General features: G+C 46.2%; 4 protein-coding genes across 8 annotated transcripts; 1 reads left to right on the top strand and 3 right to left on the bottom strand.

The window, feature by feature from the left end:
• Positions 1-1,889: 1,889 nt before the first annotated feature.
• erich3 (glutamate-rich 3) lies at positions 1,890-7,906 on the top strand. 3 transcript variants are annotated; one of them, XM_068652270.1, is made up of 14 exons: positions 1,890-2,033; positions 2,656-2,749; positions 2,975-3,100; positions 3,207-3,278; positions 3,336-3,461; positions 3,527-3,655; positions 3,724-3,942; positions 4,031-4,211; positions 4,317-4,503; positions 4,569-4,717; positions 4,789-4,929; positions 4,994-5,278; positions 5,509-5,655; positions 5,724-7,906. In XM_068652270.1, the coding sequence occupies exons 1-14, from the start codon at positions 2,014-2,016 to the stop codon at positions 7,598-7,600; spliced, it is 3,753 nt and encodes a 1,250-aa protein (XP_068508371.1). In that variant the 5' UTR covers positions 1,890-2,013; the 3' UTR covers positions 7,601-7,906. The 3 variants fall into 3 exon arrangements, with proteins under 3 accessions (XP_068508371.1, XP_049578760.1, XP_049578754.1); XM_049722803.1 differs by having other exon boundaries at positions 3,721-3,942; positions 4,997-5,278; XM_049722797.1 differs by having other exon boundaries at positions 3,721-3,942.
• On the bottom strand, positions 7,868-14,150 carry tnni3k (TNNI3 interacting kinase). Its single transcript, XM_049722861.1, has 25 exons — positions 14,003-14,150; positions 13,772-13,880; positions 13,611-13,696; positions 13,275-13,372; positions 13,102-13,212; positions 12,939-13,037; positions 12,736-12,874; positions 12,181-12,325; positions 12,014-12,118; positions 11,852-11,946; positions 11,641-11,790; positions 11,498-11,581; positions 11,379-11,435; positions 11,092-11,184; positions 10,966-11,023; positions 10,701-10,895; positions 10,205-10,309; positions 10,080-10,132; positions 9,963-10,015; positions 9,347-9,479; positions 9,162-9,271; positions 9,014-9,073; positions 8,766-8,935; positions 8,576-8,655; positions 7,868-8,496 (listed from the first exon to the last, which is right to left on the bottom strand). Exons 1-25 carry the CDS (start codon positions 14,040-14,042, stop codon positions 8,417-8,419), a joined length of 2,508 nt encoding a protein of 835 aa, XP_049578818.1. The 5' UTR covers positions 14,043-14,150; the 3' UTR covers positions 7,868-8,416.
• A 104-nt stretch (positions 14,151-14,254) lies between these two features.
• fpgt (fucose-1-phosphate guanylyltransferase) lies at positions 14,255-16,785 on the bottom strand. Its single transcript, XM_049723209.1, has 4 exons — positions 16,467-16,785; positions 16,134-16,301; positions 15,931-16,023; positions 14,255-15,866 (listed from the first exon to the last, which is right to left on the bottom strand). The coding sequence occupies exons 1-4, from the start codon at positions 16,555-16,557 to the stop codon at positions 14,473-14,475; spliced, it is 1,746 nt and encodes a 581-aa protein (XP_049579166.1). The 5' UTR covers positions 16,558-16,785; the 3' UTR covers positions 14,255-14,472.
• A 139-nt stretch (positions 16,786-16,924) lies between these two features.
• Positions 16,925-21,345, bottom strand: acot11b (acyl-CoA thioesterase 11b). Of its 3 annotated transcripts, none has more exons than XM_049723198.2 (16): positions 21,176-21,345; positions 20,585-20,822; positions 20,166-20,235; positions 19,971-20,031; positions 19,801-19,902; positions 19,585-19,720; positions 19,370-19,523; positions 19,127-19,246; positions 18,871-19,009; positions 18,718-18,773; positions 18,302-18,368; positions 18,128-18,211; positions 17,916-18,049; positions 17,709-17,840; positions 17,518-17,644; positions 16,925-17,422 (listed from the first exon to the last, which is right to left on the bottom strand). In XM_049723198.2, the coding sequence occupies exons 2-16, from the start codon at positions 20,757-20,759 to the stop codon at positions 17,234-17,236; spliced, it is 1,746 nt and encodes a 581-aa protein (XP_049579155.1). In that variant the 5' UTR covers positions 20,760-20,822; positions 21,176-21,345; the 3' UTR covers positions 16,925-17,233. The 3 variants fall into 3 exon arrangements, with proteins under 3 accessions (XP_049579155.1, XP_049579149.1, XP_049579140.1); XM_049723192.2 differs by having other exon boundaries at positions 20,585-20,799; XM_049723183.2 differs by having other exon boundaries at positions 20,585-20,771.
• Between the last annotated feature and the right edge of the window lie 107 nt (positions 21,346-21,452).

Below are 21,452 nucleotides of genomic sequence, written 5' to 3'. Positions count from 1 at the left end.
TAAATAAGATGACATGTATGGATGAGGAGTTGTTGTGGTCACATGAGGGTCTGTGGGCATTTTCTGATCTAATTCCATAACATCTCCGACGTTTTTCACAATTTCTCCACTTGAATGTTTTGTTTGCGAGAAAAAAAGAGAACATCGTACCAGATGATGTTGGTCATGGGGCTGCTTTGTATCACCAGGACCTGGACAACTTGCTGGGATGGATGGAAGCAGGAATTCTGCAGACAATCCTGAGGGAAAACATCAGTTTGTGACTTCAAGACAAAAATTACTTCAAGAAATCGCGACAGCGCTGGCATGCAGCAAGCCTTTTTCCAAGTGAAGAGCATTTGACCTCTGAAGCTTTCCTTCCACTCCGACTTTGCTTCATCTCGTTTATTTTATTAAAATCAGGTCGACAGGTTGGATTACAATTGACACTCGCAGATGAGCGTGACCTTTTCTCCTTGCTGTAAATGGCTACTCGTTGAATCTGAAAGGGAGGAGTGCCGGGTAGGAGGGGGCGAGGGGTGGGTGAAGACCATGGGTGGAAATCACAGCGGTGAAAATGGCAGTGAAAGAGGGGCCTGATTGCGCCGGGACGGTGCGAGCGGGAAGCAGCATGCTCGGCACCAATCAGGGCCACATGCGGGGGGAAAAAAAGTGCTCTTATCAACAAGTAATGGCCCACTTGACAATCACACAGCCACAAAACGGCTCTATTTAACACTGATTGCAAAAACTCAACCCCCCCCCCCCTCCTTCCATCACCAAAAGTGCAGGACCCCCAGGGACCTTCCCCCGTCGACAGCCAGAATATATATTTTTTTTCTCCCTGAATGGAATTTATAATCATCCCTCTTCTTTTTGGTGGCTAATTGTTATTTTAAGGCTTGCCGACTTGATTACGATGTTTAGCGGGCCGGAAGCGCATCGGTCTCAATTTCCAACAGCCCCCGACTGCTTGTTGACGGAAGTTTAAACAGGCCTTGAGGATGGATGGATGGATGGATGGTGTTCAAAGACACCATACTATTCGTTAGCCCCTCTATGACGTTCTACATTGATTGTTAGCATTGAGCTAAGCAGACATTGGCAAAACTGAGAGTGGCAATAAACTGATTTCTTCCTTTTATGAGTTTGGTCTTGGAACCAATTAAACTAGTGAGTGAAGGTACGTACCACTGTATTGTCATTTTGGCACATTGGTCGGTCCTAGTGGCATTGGCATCTCAAGAATGAAACATGGCCGCACTCGGCTCAAGTTTGAAACCTAAAAAATAAAAAATCTATTAGTCAAAGGCAGTAAATTAATGCCACAATTCCATATACTGCAATATAATATCATAGTCTAGATTAAAATTGTTAAATTCACTTTTATTGAAACAGTTGGAGTATTGTATTAATCTAAATATTAAGTTGTACTCATAATTCACTAACAAAACAAGATTTTAATTTTCCTTATGTCCTCTAGAGGGCAGTATAAGATCTGTGTACCACAAACTGGACTGCTGTGTGATTGAATGTTAGTAAAATAATGCCATCTACACAATTTGTAGCAGTTTGCAAACAAAATTGAAGAAAAAAAAAATCACCAGGGATGCTGATGTGCAAATCGTGTTTTGCTAATCGATCACTTTCACTCTTAAGTTAAAGGAACAGTTCCAAGGGCCAACACTTCTGATTCTGAAGGCCCTGGGCAGGTTATAGTGACATAGCAAACACATAGAATAAGTCTCCAGAACAAATATTACAATTGAGGTTGTAAATGTAGGTCAGTGCTTCGGGTGTCGACTTTGATGCCAGTGGGACCGCGTCTGTGTGTACGCGTACGTGCGTGTAAGTGGAAACCAGCCTGGTTGGCAGCATTGTCACGTGGTCTCCCATGGCAACCGCCCAGTGTCACCGTTTCTACTCTCGCAAAAGTAAGGCAGCGACTCCGGTCGGGGATCAGATGAGAATTTGGTGCTCTGTCACAACAACTCTGCCGTCCGTCGAGCCAGCTGGAAAATTTGAAGGAGCACCATGAGTCACTTCAACCCGGGGTAGGTGCTACTTGATTTGCTATTCTACGTTTTTTTTTTTTGCATGCGGCCTTCTTTGCGGGGACAATTTGGAGAAAAGGGCCTTTCAAGCATGAGCTGCGCATACAGTTAGCTATCTGTAAAATTGGATTTACTAGCGATGAGCACGTAGCCTTATTTCAGGTATCGGGTACTCGTGAAGGATACCGATACCAGGCCACAGATACTGAAATGAAAACAAAATTTGAGGTCATAATTGGTATTGGTGGGTACTCACGAGTGAATATCCATAGAAAAGAATGTTGGACAAGAAAAATAAAATCATTTAGGGATGGGGTGAATGATCAACAAAGGATGTGTGACCTGTTGGATGGCCACGCTTCATTAAAGATGTTCTCAAAAGAGCATCCGGCCGTCAAGAGCTGCACGAAGCGACACAGTAGAACATCAGAGACAATCCAGGTTGCACAATAGAGAGGCGAAGAGGGTCAAGTGTGCCATCTCATCAAATGTAATCAGACACCTTTTTAAAAAAGAACGGCAGCTAAAAGATCTGGATGGAAATAAAAAAAATATAAAAAGAGTTTCTTCTTATTTTAGATTGATGCAAAACTAGGCTTTGTTTTATTTCTCTCCATCGCAGGCTCATTTCAGCCTACAACAGCCTGACGGACAAGCACCTGAGCGGCTACTTCAGCAGTACTCGTATCAGGAGACATTTGCAGAGAGCCGGACTGGTATAGAAATAATCTGTTGTCGCCAGGAAGCCTCGTTTTAAGTCCTAATTTATAATACACAAATTATAATTATTTTGTTCTAACTCTATTTTAGGTGTAATTCCAATGTCAGCCACTAGATGGCGACACATTATTGTGTTTCTCTGTGTAAATATTAACACAGGAAGTATTTTAAGATATTTTTTTTTGCTAAAGATTATTTATTGAATGTCAAATTGTCTTCAGATCACCAGGAGCGGGCGCATCGTTCCCGACAAGGAGTACAAACACAAGATACTCCAGAAGGCGCACCAAAAACATGTCCGAGAGTGCCTGGCCCAGGCCATTTTCCTCAAGGTGCTAGAGATGGAGGTGGGTGGGGCGGGCGAGTGGCTCGGAACACGTTGTTCCAGACACAAAACCGATTCAGACAGCGAGGAAGGATGAGCCATACTAATTGGCTCCTCTTCCCTCGCAGCGTCTCCATCAGATGGAGATTAAAAGAAAACTGGAGGAGTTTGCCAGGAGGGAGCGAGTGCACAAGATGAAGGTGAGTCATTTGCATCTTAATGGTGTCCACGTCACGTACCGTGCGATACTTTTGAAGGTGGCGCGGACAAAGAGATTTGAAGAAGATGTCCAGATGATGTCGCCGCACCCACCCGTGGGCGCGAGGGGTGTCCGGAAGCAACACTCGGGACCTGTGGGAGGTCATTACGCATCCTCAGAATCTGTGAGTCCAAAGAGAACTAATTGAGCAACAGTGTTCCGTTCCCACCTTTGATTTCGTGTACGCAGCCATGCTCATCTCGACCCAACACGGCTCCGGGAACGATGCAGCGGCCCGCTCGCTTGAAGCCGATCCGCAGCGGCGCCAATAAACGCCGCTCCGCTCGCAAAGTCAATCAGGCGTTCAGCGACTTCACTGTGAGACCAAAACACGTGCAAAAAGTAAAACACGATTTCGGATGATATATTTAATATTTTTTCAGAAGGACAGAGAGTCGGGAACGCACGAGCCCACCGCTTGGGATCCCCCGCCGGGCGTCTCACCTTACTGTCTGCCGGTCATCAACAACTTTGTCACGCCGTTGCCTCCTGCCACCAAGAAAAAAAACAGGGGACCCGGTTGTAATCCCAGCGGCACTCCAAGTCTCAGGGGCGGCCGCCGACTACGCCCTGCCACCACCTTCAGTGCGGTCGACGCCAACGAGGTCTAAACAAGTTGTCTGGTTCTGGAAAATGAATCGAAATTCGAAAAGTGCGAAAGAAACGTCAAGCAAACGTGTCGTTTGACGACAGGAGCGGTCCCTGGTGAGGATTTCTGAGCCCCAGAGCAAAGTGCGTGTCACCATGGTGTATTTTGGCAAATCTGTGCATCTCTCTCATGACTCGGAAGACCCGAGGGACGAGGTCAGAGTGTTTCAGCAACACTGCGGAGGAGAAAACCTCTGCGTGTACAAAGGCAAGCTCCGTGAAGGAGGTCAGTGGTGAGAGATTTGTACGACATTAGCTTCATGCTAACATAACGTAAAATGCTAAAAATGGAAATTAGCATTGATACAGAATGTCATGTGACCTACCTCAGAGACATTCCAGTTCGTGTCGAGGCGACATCAAGGTTTCCCCTTCAGCTTGACCTTCTTCCTGAACGGGTTACAAGTGGAGCGTCTCAGCTCGTGCTGCGAGTTCAAGCACCGGCGAGGCCTCCGATTGGGCGGCAGGCACGGACATTTTGGCTTCAGCGTTGTGGAGCGGGCCTCGCCGTGCTACAAGTGAGGGACGCCGGTTAAACTACAAAATGGCCGACGATGAAAACCCTTGATTGAATGTGCTTTAGGTGCATAATAGCGATGGGGCTGGACAAGAAGCCTGCTCCCCCTCCCATGAAGGTCCAAGATGCCAGAGGAAGCTTCAAGGAGGCCAGGAGCACATCCCACTCAGGACGCGAGAGCACTCCATCACAACAAGAGGACAAACACAGAGATGGTATGATCATGATGATGATGAAGATGTGTTATGTACCAGAAGGGCTGACAGGCAATAATCTCATCGAGTAGATTACGACGAGGACTTTGAAGGAGATGACGACGTCGCTGTGGAGGAATCCAATGAAAAGAAAGCTGCATCTCCAACCGGTGGAACTGACGCGCAGCCTAAAGATGAAACTTCATCAGACTCTGAGGATCACAACCAAGATGGTGGGCTGACTCTTGAGTTTGTAAGAGATGAGAACACCAGGAACCATATATAGTATCTTCACAGAAGACGACGACACGAGACCTCGTTCAAGTTCCAGTTCCTGCGAGGAGAGCGACGTCGAGGTGGTCGCCAACGAGGACGAGGAAGAACCCAAGGAAATCCTCCAAGCAGAAACTGTGGATGAGGAAGAGGAGCAAGCCAACCCAGAAGACTCCGCAGACTCCGAGTCTAGCGCCGATGTGGACGTCTTGGACTCGGGCCAGAAAGAACAAAGCCAGGAGACATCAGGAGAGAAATCAGAAGGTCGGGAGACAGAAGATGAGAGCAAGTTGGAGCAGCCGGAGAGGGGTGAGTAAATAAGAGTGACCGCCCCCCCCCCCAAAAATCCAGAAACTATAACGACTGCTGAATCCTATTTTCATTTCTGTGTGCACACATTTGCATGTTCTTTTGATTCCAATTAAAGCTCCAACATCTAAATGAATTTCAGTTTCCTTATTGGGTGTCTTTCTTTCTTCGAAATGTTCTGCAAGTATCTGACAACGATACATCTGCTATGCATCTTTGTCTTTCCCAAGCCAAATCTGTGCAGGAGAAGCTCGCCGAAGCCATCTTGAAGGAGTCGCAGCAGAGTTCTGAGCCAGAGCTGAGCGACACCAGCACCGAAGAGGAGGAGACGACGGCGGTGGCGGCTTCAGAGCAAGGCCAGAAGCTGGAAAAAGACGGTATCAAATTGAAATCATCTCCAAAATATTGTAAATGCTAATTGGAACCTCTTGGTGTGATTTTGCAGAAGCAGTTCTGGTGGAGGCTCAATTAGAAGAATCATCTGAGCCCAAAGAACCTGCTGAAGCAGGTCAAGAAGAACCTCATGAGGACGTGAAGGAAGGCGATTCTGAAAAGAAAATGGAGGAAGGCGCTGCGATTTTAGAACCTCAAGACGACACTTCAGCTATTTCCGTCAATGTTGATCCAGAGGTGAAGCCAGGTAGCGAGACAACAGAGACCAAGGCGGAGGAGACTGCTGGAGGATCAGAATTAGAAGCAACACCGGACCCTAGCGGGTTGGAGATGATGGTTTCTCCAGAAGATGTCAAGGATGAGGCGTCAGGAGATGTCCAGGCTGTTAGCGAAGAGCCAGATGATCCTAAATGTGAGGAAGACGGTAAGAAAGAGGAAGAACAAACGAATCTGCAGAGTGACACAAACCAGGAAAGTGAAAAGGAGGAAACCATAGAAAAGACTGCCGAGGATGGACAAGATGGAACGCAAGAAGCAGAAGTGGCAACCGTTGATGAAGCTGAGGCAGAAGAATCAGAAAAAACTGAGACAGACAATTGTGAGGCTCTCAAAGTGAAGAGCGCAGAGGACCAAGAAGAAAAGGTAGATGAAGTTGAAGAAACAAACGAGGAAGACGAAAGGGAAAACGAAGCAAGTGCAGACAAAGATGAGGAAGCCGGGACTGCTCAAGCAAACGAAGGGGAAGAAAACAATAAAGCGACCAATGAGGAAAATGAAGCTGAAGATCGTCCTGATAAGGATGAAGAGGAGAAAATCCCTGAGGCCGAAGAAAGCCAAGAAACAAACCAAGCAACTACAGATAAAGAAGAAAGTAAACCAATGGAAAAAGTCGAGAACGAAGCTGAAGGACTTGAAGAGTTGACGAACAAAGACGACGAGAAAATGACAACTTTGGAGGTCAAGGAAGGACAAGAACTTGACAAAACCACAAATGAGGAAGAAAGTGCAGCGATAGAGAAAGACGAGAGAGAAGATGGAGCTAAAGATGAGTCAGAGAAAGACAAAGAAATTATTTTGAAAGAAGAAATAAATATGGAGAGCGAAGTGAGACACAAAGACGAGACCGACAAAGGCGAACAAAAGACCGTGGAAGATGAGAACAAATCTGAAGACAGGAGTGTCACCTTTGACCCCGAAGAAAGACAAGAATCAGCGAAGGACTCACAGGAACAGGAGAAACCATCAGAAGCAAACTTGCAAAATGAAGATCTGAACGTTGTGACGGAGACTCTCGGTGTCTTTCAACAATCAAGCCCGACCGAAGAGACCACAGCGGACAAAGTTCTGAGAACGGAAAACGATAAAAGTAGTCACGTTGATGGTGAAAACGGGGAGACGTCAAGTAGAGTTGACTTGATCGAGGAGCCAGATCAAATCAGACAAGACCTGGATCTTGAGAAAACCAAACAAACTGAGAAGCAGTCTTCCCAAGACCCGAGCCAGAACCTGACCTCCAAAACGAGGTCTCCAGGGCCCGAGGTCAATACAGAAGAGGCAAGCAAGGCCTCGGACGAAGGAGCAAGTGTGCTTCTCCAACCCCAGTCAAATACTCAAACCGCCAATCAGCTCTCCAACGGAGAAAGTCCAGACGCGCTGGCCCGGGCCAGCAGTGCCGAGCTGGTCACCAACTGGCTAAGCACGCATCAAGCTTCCAAGCTCTTTGAAACCTTTGTTGAACCTTTGGAAGACCTCAAGGACTCTGATGCGGGTCCTAGCAAGGAGGCCAGACAATCTTCAGAACCTGAGGAGCCATCCCGTGAGGAGGTTGCACTAAACCACTTGGAAGGAGAAGCTCAGTCCTACCCTGAGAGACGTCCCATTACGGACGACTGGGGCGTGTCGAAATCCAACATGGCTGCCACGCATTAATCACAAAGGAGATGAGTTGTGATGGCCGCACACAATGTTTACAAAAGCAAAGAGGCTCGCTTAATGGGAGGTATCAAATGCTACGTTGGGGCTCTTACCTGCAAGCAGATACTCCGGCTCGGACCAATTAAATAATTCACGGCGACTGGTCTCCGAGGATTTGGCTTACCTGCGCACACTTAGACATGAAGTGCTTTCATGATTTTGGCTAATGTTTCATCACAAATGAAAAACTTTAGGATAGAATGATGAAAACTGTGGTAAGACTGTTTGTTTACGCGTAAATAAATTATTTATTCGCCTTACTATCCTCCAGTGTGGCTTTGCACGGCTTCATCAGTGGTTTGGCCATTGAAGAAATAAAAATTGACATACAAAGTCATGCGTGTTCATTCCGAATCCCCTCCTGTATAATTTAAACAAATTATAGCATTTAAAAAATAGTTAATATCGTTAAAACACTTTTTTATATCTTAATGTTTGTTCTAACGCTCAAACTTGCCCACAAAAAAACAGTATAACTTTAAGTGTCTCTTCCTCTTGCTGTTAATTATACTGCATCTCTTACACTAGAGCTCAGTGCTGCCAAACATGTTGTGGCACAATGTGGTACTACACCACTATAAACTCCAACTTGCCTGTATACTGTAAAAAAAAATCTCAATTACAAATCTGTGAAGCAAACTCTATACACAAAATGTACTCATCACAGATTTTACTGACTAGTTTAAGATATATAAAAAAAAAAAACACGATAAATACAGAAAGTTAAGGCTCGATTTAAAAAGAACCATGAGTGCAAACTACCACAAGGTGTTAGTTACTGTCTTCAAAGCTGCCATTGCTGCTGAACGAGGAGCAGAACCGCATGGTGCTCATTGGATCGGACACGTAACCTGCAAAAAAAAAAAAAATGCAGTTTCAGATAGCTAAGACACAAAATAATAATAAACCAAATCATCTTGAATAACAAACCGTTGCGATCGATGGGGGAAAACTGCATGCTCCTTCGTACTTCCTCCAACGAGAGGCCTCCGGACGCACGCCTCCGCTCGCTGAAAGCCAAAAAGAAACTTATTTACAACACTTGCTGCTCTTTGTTGTCCGTTTGGTGTCCAAGCAACTCCAGCTGTCACCGTCGCCATCATTTGCATCTTCTTCTCACCTCTGACTCCAGAAGGCGTAGGCTCGAGTATTGAGCGCGTACTCCAACTCAAACCTGGACCTCAGTGCAGCCACATGACCCCGACTGGGCCCGGCTCTGGCGAGAAGACAGTCGGAGGACGACGAGGGCGACAAGGAGCCGCTGCTGTTACTGGAAGCGGGTGACATCAGCTTTGGCCGCAAACAAAACACACAAAAGTCGTATTGGCACACTTGTCGACAAATATTGTCCAGAATTCCAAAATATACCTCAACGTTACATAAACACTCTTCCAGGTTGGTGACCACCTCAGAAAACTCAGGACGGTCCTGAAACCAGATGAGAAAGTACAAAATAATTACAAATTATTGTTAACTATGAATATTCAAATTATTGTTTTATAAAAATATATAAGACCTCTGGACATGAGTTCCATCCTCTCATCAGAAGCGCAGAGATGGGCTTTGGGATCGAGTAGCCGACAGGAGGTCGGATGTGATGGTAGGCCATGTCTGCTGCTGCGGCAGCTGAGGACCAAAAAAAATAAACACACTTTGACATTTCTGTATTCTTGGCGAAATATGACATGAGGGAAACGTTACCAGGCTTCAAGTGTGCAAAGGGAATCTCTCCAGTCAGCAGTTCCCACAGACAGAGGGCGTAGCTGAACATGTCCGCCTTCACCGAGTAGCGAGTACATTGTGTGAAGACCTCCGGGGCCATCCATCGCAGGTTCTTATAAAAAAAAAAAAAAGAAATGCACATTTGACAACACACAGGCACAGTTGCGATGCCAAAAAAAATGCATTTGCGTCAGGGTAATTAATTTCCTCCAACAGGCGGCTCTCCAGAGACGCAACACACTTGGCGCTAAACTGCAGGCTAAGCACTTTGGCTCGTGATGAATCATCACCCCGAGACAAAATCTGCATGAAGGCAGTTTGGTAATTGATTGCAAGTGCGGGCAAGCCCCAAGCTACACGTTTAAGCCTCAGGAAACTTCGATGGTGGGCCGTATATTTGCTACCTGACTCTTCAGTGGGGGAATATAAAACTTGAGCTTCCTCTTCATACCTTGTCACAATTTTAGAACTACATCGTTGCAATGTTGATTTAAATTAAATGTTCACACCAACTGTCCGGTTTATACTGGCAGATGAGGTCCGCATGGCAACGGAAGCTGAAATCTGATTGGTCGACAAAAAAACAGAGACTTACGCCAGGCTGTTTGGTCATGTTGTCTTCGTCCACAGATTGGAGGAATCTGGACTCTGCGGACAGAAATCTGTGCTTAGCGGTGGAAGTCACTCGATCAGCCTGACAAACAGGTTTCACCTCCAAAATCAGCCACCACGGCGTGACCGTCCTCGTAAAGAAGAATATTGTGGCTGCAAAAGAACACACGAGTCAGCGATAACCTTAAGGGTCACGGCTGGGCCATGTGTGTGTGTGAGCCATGCCTGTTGAGATCTCTATGGATGATGGGCTGGGTGAGGTTATGCAGGTACTCCATCCCCTTGGCCACGTCCATGGCGATGATGAGCTTGGACTGCAGATCGATAAGCCTGTCCATTGACACATCATTAAAGCGGCAGCAACTTAGCACCGGATCAATGGCTTTGCTAATCACACACACGGCTCTTAACATCCCTCGGTCGATACGCCCGAGTGCACCTGGGCACACTTGATCCCGATCGATGAGCGTTGAGGCTAAAGTGGAGGAATTGGGGAGGCGTTGCTTCCAGGGGGGATAATGAGACCGACTGCGCAAACATGTCGAACTCTTTAAGATATAAGTTTTCTGAACACAAATGGTGCTGCAACACATGTAGACAGACGATTAAAATATACTTAAAGGGATATTTATCCTCTGCAAAGAAAGACTAAAATGACTGAGGATGTTTGGACTATACTGCCCCCAGGTGGTCAAAGATGGAAGCGCTGCCTCCCCCTCACCTCTTCTGCTCATGCAACAGCGCGAAGAGCGAGCCTCCTGAGATGTATTGGGTGACGATGGCAAACTGGCTAGGGTCGTCTAGACAGGCGCCCACGAACTGGATGATGCAAGGGTGGTTGAGGCGGCACAGGATGGACACCTCTCGGCAGAACATGTCCACGTCCGACTTGGAGCAGTACGTGTTGGCTCGGTAGCTGCGGAACGACGGCCCAAGCGTCAGAAAAGAGCGAGGTGGACGAGAAAATGCTTTGTGTGGAGTTTTACCGTTTAATTGCGACTATTTTGTTCCGGCACTTGCCTTTGTAAACTCTGCCGAAGGAGCCTGTGGGCGAAATAGCGTTTTATGATAATATTGTAAGATTTCATGTGAAAATAAATTAATAAAATTACCAGATCCAATGATTTCATTAAATTCCAACTCGGAGAGCTGAAGATGGAAATGAGAAGGCAAGCTGGCTCTGAGTAGAAGAACCTCTGCTTTCTCTGAAACAAAACAGTCAATATTGGTAAACGTAATTCAACATTCACAAGAAAAAGGTGTAACTTTTTTTTTTCCCCTGTAATAAAATATTTTATTTATTTATTATATATATTTTTTTCATCTAGTTAATTTTGAAAAAAAAAAGAATAAATAAATAAAAACTAATAAAAATAATTATACTGAAAAATCCCATTACCTTTCGTCATGCTCTTGATCTTCCCCAGCGGCGACGGCACCGAAACGTAGGAGCCATCTGGAAGACAGTCGCCAAATTTAGACCGTTTGCGCGGTCCCCCCAATTCCGGATGGACTCACCCCCTCCTGGCTGCGAGTACTCATTGCAGGGAGAATCATCGGGACGCTTGTAGTGCTTCAGCAAAGTGACGATGGCGTCGTGACCTGCAACGCCAAACGGGATTGAGTCGAGTGTGACGGGCGCCGTGGTAGAGGTTGGTCACCTTTCTCGTAAGCCCACATGAGGCAGGTCTGCTCATCCTTCTCCCCGCTGGAGCGGCTGGGGTCACAAGCCACCAGGTTCATGTCGGCCCCGTTGTCCAGCAGGAATTGCACCAGGCGGATGTGGCCGTGGAAACACGCGCTGTGCAGGGCTGGACGACCACAAGGTTGAACATGACAGATTTTTGGTGAGGTCCACCTCAGCAAAGTCACCTGTATGTCCATCTCTGCCTTGGTGGTTGATGCTCATGGCATTCTGGCTCAAAAGAAGCTTGACCATCTCCAGATCTTTGCCGTAGGTGCAAGCACTGAGATGCAAGACGAAAATCCATCAGGGCTTTACTCTATTTGAGGAAATACGGTAGAGGCTGATACCTGTGCAGCGACGTCTCGCTGAAAATGTTCTCCTTGGTGAGACTCTCGACACCAGAGAGCTGGATGATCTCCTTGACGACGTTGTATTTGCCGTTGTAGCAGGCCCTGGACGGGAAGACGGCACGTGAAAGGCGGAAGGACGAGGGGAACGTGACGACGGGCTTTACAAGTGTAACGGCGTGTCCCCGTAGATGTTGGTGGCGTGCGCCTGCACGTCCAAGTTGCCCTGAAGGAGGAAGCGTACCACCTCGTGGTGGCCGAAGCGAGCGCAGAAGTGGAGGGGGACGTGGTCCTCGTTGTCCTGCGCATTCACTGCATGCACAATAAATACATTTATTTTATTTGGAAAATGTGTGTGTGTTGCAACATTTAAAATTGATTATACAATTGTGTGATATTTTGTAACTTTGAAAAATAAAATGATGCGGTACCATTTTACCTTTAAAAATAAATCATTTAGTAAAAATACAAGTACAATATTTTGCAACATTCAACTTTAATGACTGAATAAAAAAAATACTATAATATCTTGTAATGTTGAAAAAATATTTGCCTTTATTTTAATTTAAAAAATAAAATATTGATAGTAATATAATAATTCAAAACAACAATAATAAAAAAAAAATAATAACATTTAATAAAAATATTGGACAACCTAACCTAAACTAAAGCATTCCCCTCACTGTTCCAAAACATTTGAAAAGCTTGAAAATAAGTCTCACCGTTAGCTTTCCCTCCTTCTCCAACGAGAAGCGCGATGATGTCCAGGAAACCCTTGGCTGCGGCCAGATGCAATGGCCGGTCGCCCACCTCGCCACTGGCGTTCACATCCGCTCCAAACTTCAGCAGTAATTTGCTGAGCTGGTAAAAAAAAAAAAAAAAGATTATTCAAAATGTTTCATCTCTGGATGGATATCGGTTTTACCTGCTCGTTGCCGTTATAAGCGGCGATATGCAGCGGGGTGAAAAAAACAGCATCCTGGACATTAACGGAAGCGCCGTGCTGGAGGAGAATATCGGTGGCCTGCAAACAAGTGCTAACTCAGCAAAAAATCCCGTCGACTCTGGCCAACTTGACATTCTCTCACCTCCATGTGTCCGGCCAACGTGGCGACGTGCAAGGCGGTGAGGGCTCCGTAGCCTAGCTGCTGCACGTCCGACCCCCCGTGGAGAAGCGCCGTCACCAACTCGCCGTTGTCCTGACAACAAATCAGACAAGTTCACCTTTGCCCGTCGTTCAACTTTCCCAATTTGGCTTCACCTTATACGCGGCCAAATGGAGCGCGGTGAATCCATTCTTGGTCAGTCTGGACGGGCGAAGACCTTTGACCATTAAAGAGCTGATATGTTCCTTATTACCTGGACACAAAATAGTTAATGCAAAAGTCTACACACCCCTGTTCAAATGCCAGGTTTTTGCGGTTTAATTTATTTAAAATGCCTCAGATTCACGCCAAGTAAAGTTCAGCTGTTCTAGTAGTCTTTTTCTGACACGGCATTAGGTCCATATGAGTAGACTGTCCTTCAATGAGTCGCCAGGGTTGCAGCGTAGTGTTTTGTTGACGAGTTATTAATAGAATGCGGTGAGGGCGCATACCTTCGCACACGCAGCAGAGATGCAGTAGGGACAGGCCTTTCTCCGTCCGGTAGTTCAAGTTCACCTTCTGGAAGGCCTCGTCGGAGCTGAGGCACAGAGGGGAGAAGGAATAAATATATATATCAACATGGCCCGGTCCAGAATGTAAAATGAAAGCTCACCTGAATGCGAGTTTGAGATCCACGAGTTCGCTTTCTTTGAGCTGGAGGTCATCTTCCAGCTTCTCCAGGATGGCGGAGTATGACTCGCTCACTTTTTTCTTCCATTCGTCTTAAGCGAAACACAAAGTACTTCAGTGTATGACAAGTTTAATGTCAAAAAAATTAAATAATTTTAAATTTCCAACACTGTAGCTGTGCTCTTCCACTGTAGAAACAATAATATTATATTACCTGTACACGTCTGTGACGGTCTGGATTTGTAGTTCCCCATTGACGTTCCCGTGTTGAGTCTGCGAGCAGGCCGTGAGTCATACAATCACTACCTCCTGCCACAATTGCACACATCCAGATAAAGAGGGGGATCATGCCGGGGGGCTAAAAATAATAGCGGCCCAACAAACGCCGACAACTGATCTCCCTTCATCGGCGTGACACGTGAGCGCGTGTCTGTGCACGTGTGACATATGTCCTCCACGACACAAGGATGTTAAATTCCCGTGGGGGAGGTTTAATTCATGATGGGAAACATACAAGATAAGCAGAATCATTGTTTTCCTCGGGCCGGGAAAGAAGCCCATTGAAAAGCGACTCCAGTCTTTTTCTGTGAAATTCAGATTCGTAAATCACTGCAATGACAAACATATCCCAGTAGATGGCGACAGAGGTCAGATAAAGATTAGGGTGAAACGTGCCTATCAGCTTCAAGATCTTTGTGTGATGTCATGATAGAGTCCCTTCCTAAAGTTCAGCATCTCCTTCAGGTTCTTACACTGCAGAGCTTCATGCATGGATATTAATTTGAGATCTTTAGGTAAGGTGAAAGCACATCTGCCCAGAACCGCTTGCAACATGCTGAGCGACACGGAGAACGAGCATTCTTGGTCCTCACAAACTGGAAACAAACAAGCGGTCCACAAACTGGACACATCACCGGAGAACCTTAGGTCGTGGCAGTCCAGTCCCCAAAAGGTCACACAGGCTTCTAGAGTCACGCCAAAAAGAGTCAACGAGTCCAAAGACGCGGAAGCTTTCACGCAGCGTTTTAAGTTGTCGTCTATTCCAAAGGCGACGGTTACGAAGCCGGTTCTGTTTAGCTGGGTCACGCAGAGCGAATGCATGAAGACCCCATCAGGCACAGAAGAACCGGGATTGACCCAGCAGCTGCTGAGCACCGAATCCCGACCCACGGACACCCCCTCGCCCAGTCTGGAGTACTCCACCACGGATCCGGCCCCCACAGAGCAATTCGGTTTCAGGACGCTATGCATCACGCAGGAGGTCGCATCGGTCTTCAGATCAGGTCGCACGCTGAACGCAGAAGATAAGACACCCAGCTCGCTCCTCAGGGCGTCATCCCCGGTGAGGTGGAAGAGGTACTCCCTTGTGGTCCCCAAGTGATAAAACTTGGAGTTATTCAGGAGGACCACGTTGAGTGGCGTTCCCCGCAGGAGATGGAAAATCTTCTGGCGGATTTCTACCAAACCGTCGTCCTCTTTGGTGACATTGGCCGTGTTGCGGGTGTATTCTATCGAAGCCAGGGGGCCTAACGCTTGGAGGAAATCGCCGTAGGCGTCGATCTCGCACTCCAGCGGTGCTACCTCTTTCAAAATACCGAGGAGACGCTGTGAGGTATCAAAGTCCACATAGTAGGTACTGTCCGTGTAGACAAACTCAGCATCAGAAAGAGGAAAACAATCGCTTTTCCTTTGAAAAACGGCGCCCGTGTCCCGCATCGTCTCGATGCTTGGTTTGTGAAGAAAGTGCAGGCAGGTTTTCTTCTCCATTTCCGACCATTCGGCGTCCTCGCTCGGCTTCAAAACAAACACGCCGTGGGTGGTGCCGATGGAAAGCGGTGAGGGGTGGGCTAAAGCGGTGAAGCCGGGTTTGTCCAATGCAACACGCTCACCCTCGGCGATACTGTAGAGCTCGATGTCGTCCGCGCAGGTCACCAGCACGCCGGGCTTCATGTGATTGGGGAAATCCACATACATGGCTAGTTTGAGCTCCAGCATCTGGTAGAGGGGGTCACCAAGCGGCACGGCGGTGAAGATCTTCCCGAGAGCGCTGGCACTGGGCAAGCGCTGACTCGAGCCACCTGGGTGAACAGTTAAGAATTAAAATAAATTCCTGTTTCGTCCAACACTAGATTGAGCGCCAACCTGCATGGATCATGATGACTCTCATCCTGGAAAGAGTCTTGCCAAAGATGTCACTGAGATGCTGCAGAGCATATAAAGTAGAGCCGCCATTGCCTGGAATGCATAAATATTTGTTCATTTAGTACACAAAGCAAATCAAAATAATTTATACTGGAAAGCCTGCCCAACATTTATAGTTATTCATAGTAACTGAGCACACTCACCTATTTTATATCCAGGTGGATCCGAGAAGACTTTGTAGTGGACTCCAAATGGAAGCTCTTTCCTGTCTACTTTTTCCTTTATCTGAAGCTCGTAAGCATCTTTTTGCCTCTCATCCGCGGCTGTCACGACCACCGCATCCCAAAACTCACCGCACGCAACCTCTCGACCTTTAGGCACACCACAAGGCACTTTTATTTTTCACTACACAAAATAGTGTGAAACAATGTAAATAAAAACCATCATGGCGGATCAGAGTAACACAAACAACTTGGCAAACTAAATTTTGACAGCCTAAATCCAATACATGACTTGGAAACTACTAAAAAACCTACCACGTAAACTGTCGAATTTTCTCAGTTTTTCTTTGGTTGCCATTTGTAACTTTTGGACGCAATTTTTATTGATGTTTGCTCCCGAGTCCATCTCTTGTACGTCTTGAAATCTAGCCGTGACTGCGGCGCGAAATCACTTCCTGTTTCACTTCCGGGTTTTTGGTCACATGACCGTGCTACACCGCGAGATTTAAAATTCATTTTTAATCAAATAAATTTCCTACGTAAAATTATTTATGATTTTTTTACTATTTTATGCATTGACAGTGTTACAGAGTCGATAGAATCACAATACAAAAACTTTAAACAAAAAACAAAAACAGATTATACCTTCATTTGTGACTTCTGTTTATATACCAAAATGTTTTTTTCTCTCAATTTATTGTCAGCATTCCTCTGGAGTACACAACTGAAAAAATATCAACAATATATCTTGTTTAATATTTTTAAAACATTTATTATTGTTGCTACTTGGCTATGTTCTGTTATATCGCCATGTCATGCTCAAACTCAACATTAACCAGTACCAATCACAAGTGATAATTACACTAATTGTCAGAAACAAGAAATGAAATAGGAAAACATAATCCACTAGATTAATAATTATTGCACAATTTCATTTTCCAGACAGTTCCGTTAAAGCTATAAAAGGCATCCTTGTGCAATCTTGCGCAATAACTGTTTATCCTATGCCCTTGAAACGAGGTTTGATGACACACGGTATTTCCTTGGCACTAATGCCCATAATATGAATGCAAGAGAGAATACTACGGTTCCTTTCGCAGAGGATCTGCTGCATTTGTGACCTGCGGAGTTGATGCGGCCAAGCGGTCCTTGTTGGCCTCAAGGAAATCACTACAGGCGGAAAAAGCGCTGTAAAAAGACGAGGACAGTCCGGCAATGTCTGTTGAGATGTAGGGAAGAACTCCTGGTGTGGCCTGATTGTAGTAGGTGACCTGAAAGAAAACAGATTATTTCTCAGCACTTTGTTTTTCTACACAAATCAAAATAAACAAAATGGCGGCGAGCAAAATGTTAGCAAATGTAGAACCTTAGTGACAGCGCTGGACTCCTCCAAGATTGTAAATCCGGCGCAGAGAACCTCTCCTCTGTCGTAGTCCGCAGTTGGCGGGTGAGTGGGCAGCGTGACGGATCGCAACGCGATCAGATAGGGATCCCTACGAGGATCAAAACTCTCAGCTCAGCGCTGTTCAAACTTTAGCACACCGTGTCACAACATACCTGACATCACATGGTTTCCGACAAGATGCCAGCAAGATAAAATCCTGACCTTTGCCCCCTTTTCGGGTGGAGGGCGTCCTGACGCGATATATGGTGTCGTCCTCGTCCGCCTGCGTGATCACCTCGCACGCCCTTGCGGGAAATCCCAACATGTGGTTAACGATGAAACATTAAGATGACATCGCTCGCTTTCAACAAGTGACTGACTGATAATGGCGGTCCCATTCTTTTCTCCTCCCGAGGTCCGAGAGAAGGTGGAAGGTCTGCTCGGCGGACACGGTCACGTTCATCTCCACTTTGAAGCACAGCGTCTGGTTCTCCTCCAACGTGTACAGTCTGACCTATGAATAGCAATCAATGGAGGAAACAAAAGGTCAAAAATGGCCGATGAGGGTTAAGCGTTAAGAGTTAGTCCTCACTTTGTTTTTTTCCGAGGTCAACACCCAGTTGTTTACGGTGTCCATCAATTTCAGAGCGGAGACGTTATTGTAGCTCAAGTACATCTGACCGAGGAAAGCCAAACAGGGTTGTCAAACTCATTTTATTCGCTCGAGTGCCGACATGTGGAATTGCGTCTTCGGAATGACTCATACCTGGTTGCTTGGATCCCAGGGTACGGACAGAGGCACTTCATTTTGCTTGCAGGAGATGATGTATTTCCTGCACACACAAGCAAGCATTTACTCTAGAAAGAAAAAAACAAAAGCAATAGGAAAACATTCTTGGAGTGGGTCCGATGTTGGGCTGAATAAAAATGAGATTAGAAGGAAAGCTGGAAACAATTGGCGTATTATACCCGACCAGCTGGCCTCAGCACTAACATTCTATGTCACATGCTGAGGACGAGGAACAAAAGATTCCGCTGCACGACACAAACGCTATGCACAGTGTTACTTCTCATTTGAAGCAAATTGAAATGTAATCTAAATTTTCATAAAGGAGCGTCATGTGTTTTTGTAAACCTGAGCATTCAAGAGCTGAGAAAACTACCTCAGCTACTTCCACTCACCTATCGAGACGGATCTTCTTTCTGGCAATAGCTTCTTGATAACGTCGTTTACCGTCCTGTAAAACAAAAACAAAAATTTGATTTATAATTATCCCAACAGTCTTTATTTCTTTGGCTGAATCGCTTCGAGTACAAACAACATGGCTGACTCACCACAGGCTCGGGTCTTATCCGAGGTAGCGTGCACGCTTTCCGATTAGCATCCAGGACTTCGAAGATCATAAAGGCACTATTGATATGACGCTGAGGTTCTCCACCCTGGTAAGCTTCAGCGCACACTCCCACTTCCATGCTGCAACATCAAATTAACGGTGTTGCAAAAGTGTGCACACCCTCTTCTAATCACGATCGACATAGGAGGCTTTCTTCGTGACGGTTTATTGTTATATTATTATGGCTAAAGACTGACCTGTGCTTGAAAGCGTTGTTCACAATTGACTTCAGTACCAGTCGGTCGCCGATGTGGGACGGGCCACGGAAATGGAACATGTCGATGCTCCTCAAGGTGGGATGGGCATTACACAAGCGACTATAATGACAAGGAGAGAGACAATAAATTCCTTTGCAGTGATTTATTGGTCACATTCAGCTGCCCATGGAGTAACAAACAGCTTGAAGCAAGCACGCTTGGCCTCTTTACTCCCTCCCATACCTTGCCGAAATGGTGGCTACATTCTCCATCCAAGCCATGATCTGGCCCCCGAAGGTGCTGACTTGGTGGTTGGCGTGGGGCGGCAGCACCAGCTCCACGCTCTCCACTCGGGTACGCTCGGCCGGCACGGCGTCTTGATACTCTTGGCATTCGCCTGCATTCATTGGCGTTGTGTGACGCGGATCGAAACAAATCTGGGGGGCGGGATTTAATACCGAGCTGCGCCGTGCTGCTGCTCAGCAGGTCTGTGATGATCTCGGCATGGATGAGCCTCATCCTCCTTCTCTCTGCTGCCAGGCTGTACTCCATCTGCTCCATTTGTGTTTGAGGGGTCAGCTGCTTCAGTTGCACCTGTGGTGGACAAAAGTATTGGGACACCCATTAGGGGGTTCTCCAAAAATGTTTTCATCGCATGGGAATTTTGTTCCTACCTTTCCCGTTTCCCTTCTCCTGGCCACAAAAGTGGCACAGGCTTGACAAACCCTCCAGTGAGTGTCAGTGTAGAGGTCCTCGCATGTCACCATGATGCCAACCTAAACGGGAAATAAGAAAGGGATGAACTTGAATATTTTTAATGGTAAAATCAGTAAGGAGCACCTACCTCCATACTGGATGTGAAGGCTCGGTTGACCTTGGCTACGATGGTGACTACATTTCCCACACTGCAACACAAACAAGCTTACAATCAACACAAAGGGGTGATGATGGCATCAACATAGGATAGGCCGCTTATCTTATCTTGGGAGCATGAAAAAAAATTACCAAGCCCAATGGCCGGCGTTGATTCGGTTCTTACCCTATGGTGTGTTCAAAGTGGATGTCATCGACAGACGCCGTGACGCAGGAGCAGCCTGCGTGTCTCTCGGCTGTAATCGCAAAAAAATCCACATTGCAATGTAGTAGAATGCAATATTTATTTATTTATTTAGTTAGTTATTCATGGGGGGGGCATTAATAGGTGGTACATTAAACATGTATGAAACTTTTTCCAACTCCATTCATTCACTTTCTGTGCAATTTCCTGCATGGTTATGTTTGTGAATTAGAGTTCGACTTAGGTCATGTTGCATTTTGAGATCCACTATGCCCTGATAATACTAGGAAGGAGCAGTACAAAGTACAATAACAAAGAAACAAACCACGAGGTTACCTCTATAGATAGGTTACATTTGGTCATTGTCTTATCAGCTTTATCCTCGATTTCGATTTGATCACCTGACAAGCAGGCCGTGGAGTCCATCCACTTGAGCAGCTGTCCGGCGCTCAGTTCGCTGCGGTGATTGGAGTGACAGGGCAGCACAATCTGACTCATGGTGACTTCGGTGGGGTTCCTGTAGCCCTCGCCGATCTCCACCGATGCGCCAGCGCATTTGGCCTCCTCCGACGTCATCGCTCACCCACGCTGTGCAGACGGGAAACACGCGACGTGGCTGCGAGTCAATTGCAGCATTGACTTTCAAGACGGGGAAAAAAAACGGAAATGATGTTTTTGCATAAGTGTGCACACCCTTAAACCTAACTTCACTGCAGGTCGCTTCACTCTTGAGCTCTCATTTGCAGGTTGGCACTTGTATTAAGTCGTTTTACAAAATTGCAACAACCAAAATGCTACAAACAAACTGCACATGACATTAGTTGCAAAAAGAGGTCCTGCATTTGGCTTTATCCTTGCAATGACCTTTCATCTTAATTCAGGTGTAATACGGGCTAAACAACGCTGGCGTAAACATTTGAAGCTTGTCTGTGTGATCCAAGAAGAAAAGAAAAGAGTTTGCCGAACTTTAAAGATCGCAAAAAGTAACTTACCGGTTGAAAAAAGGGACTCCGGGTTTCAAAGACGAGTTGACAGTCCTTCAAATGGCGGAAAACCGAGTGGGAAAGACGGCAACCCGGAAGGGGGTTTCTTGCTCCATTTCCCCATTCTTAAATAACAACACACACCCGAAATAATGTTACAACACGCTCGCCACAGGAGGGGGAGAGAGAGCGAGCTGGGAAGGAGAAAAGAGGGAGGGATAAAACTGGAAGAGCGCGCTGCAAGTTTTAAGGCGGAATTTATATTCACTCATTATTTACACTTGCA

This window comes from Syngnathus scovelli, chromosome 10 (genome assembly GCF_024217435.2).
Source record: "Syngnathus scovelli strain Florida chromosome 10, RoL_Ssco_1.2, whole genome shotgun sequence".
NCBI lineage: Eukaryota > Metazoa > Chordata > Actinopteri > Syngnathiformes > Syngnathidae > Syngnathus > Syngnathus scovelli.
Note: the sequence above shows the minus strand (reverse complement) of the source record. Positions and strands in the feature narration are given on the sequence as shown.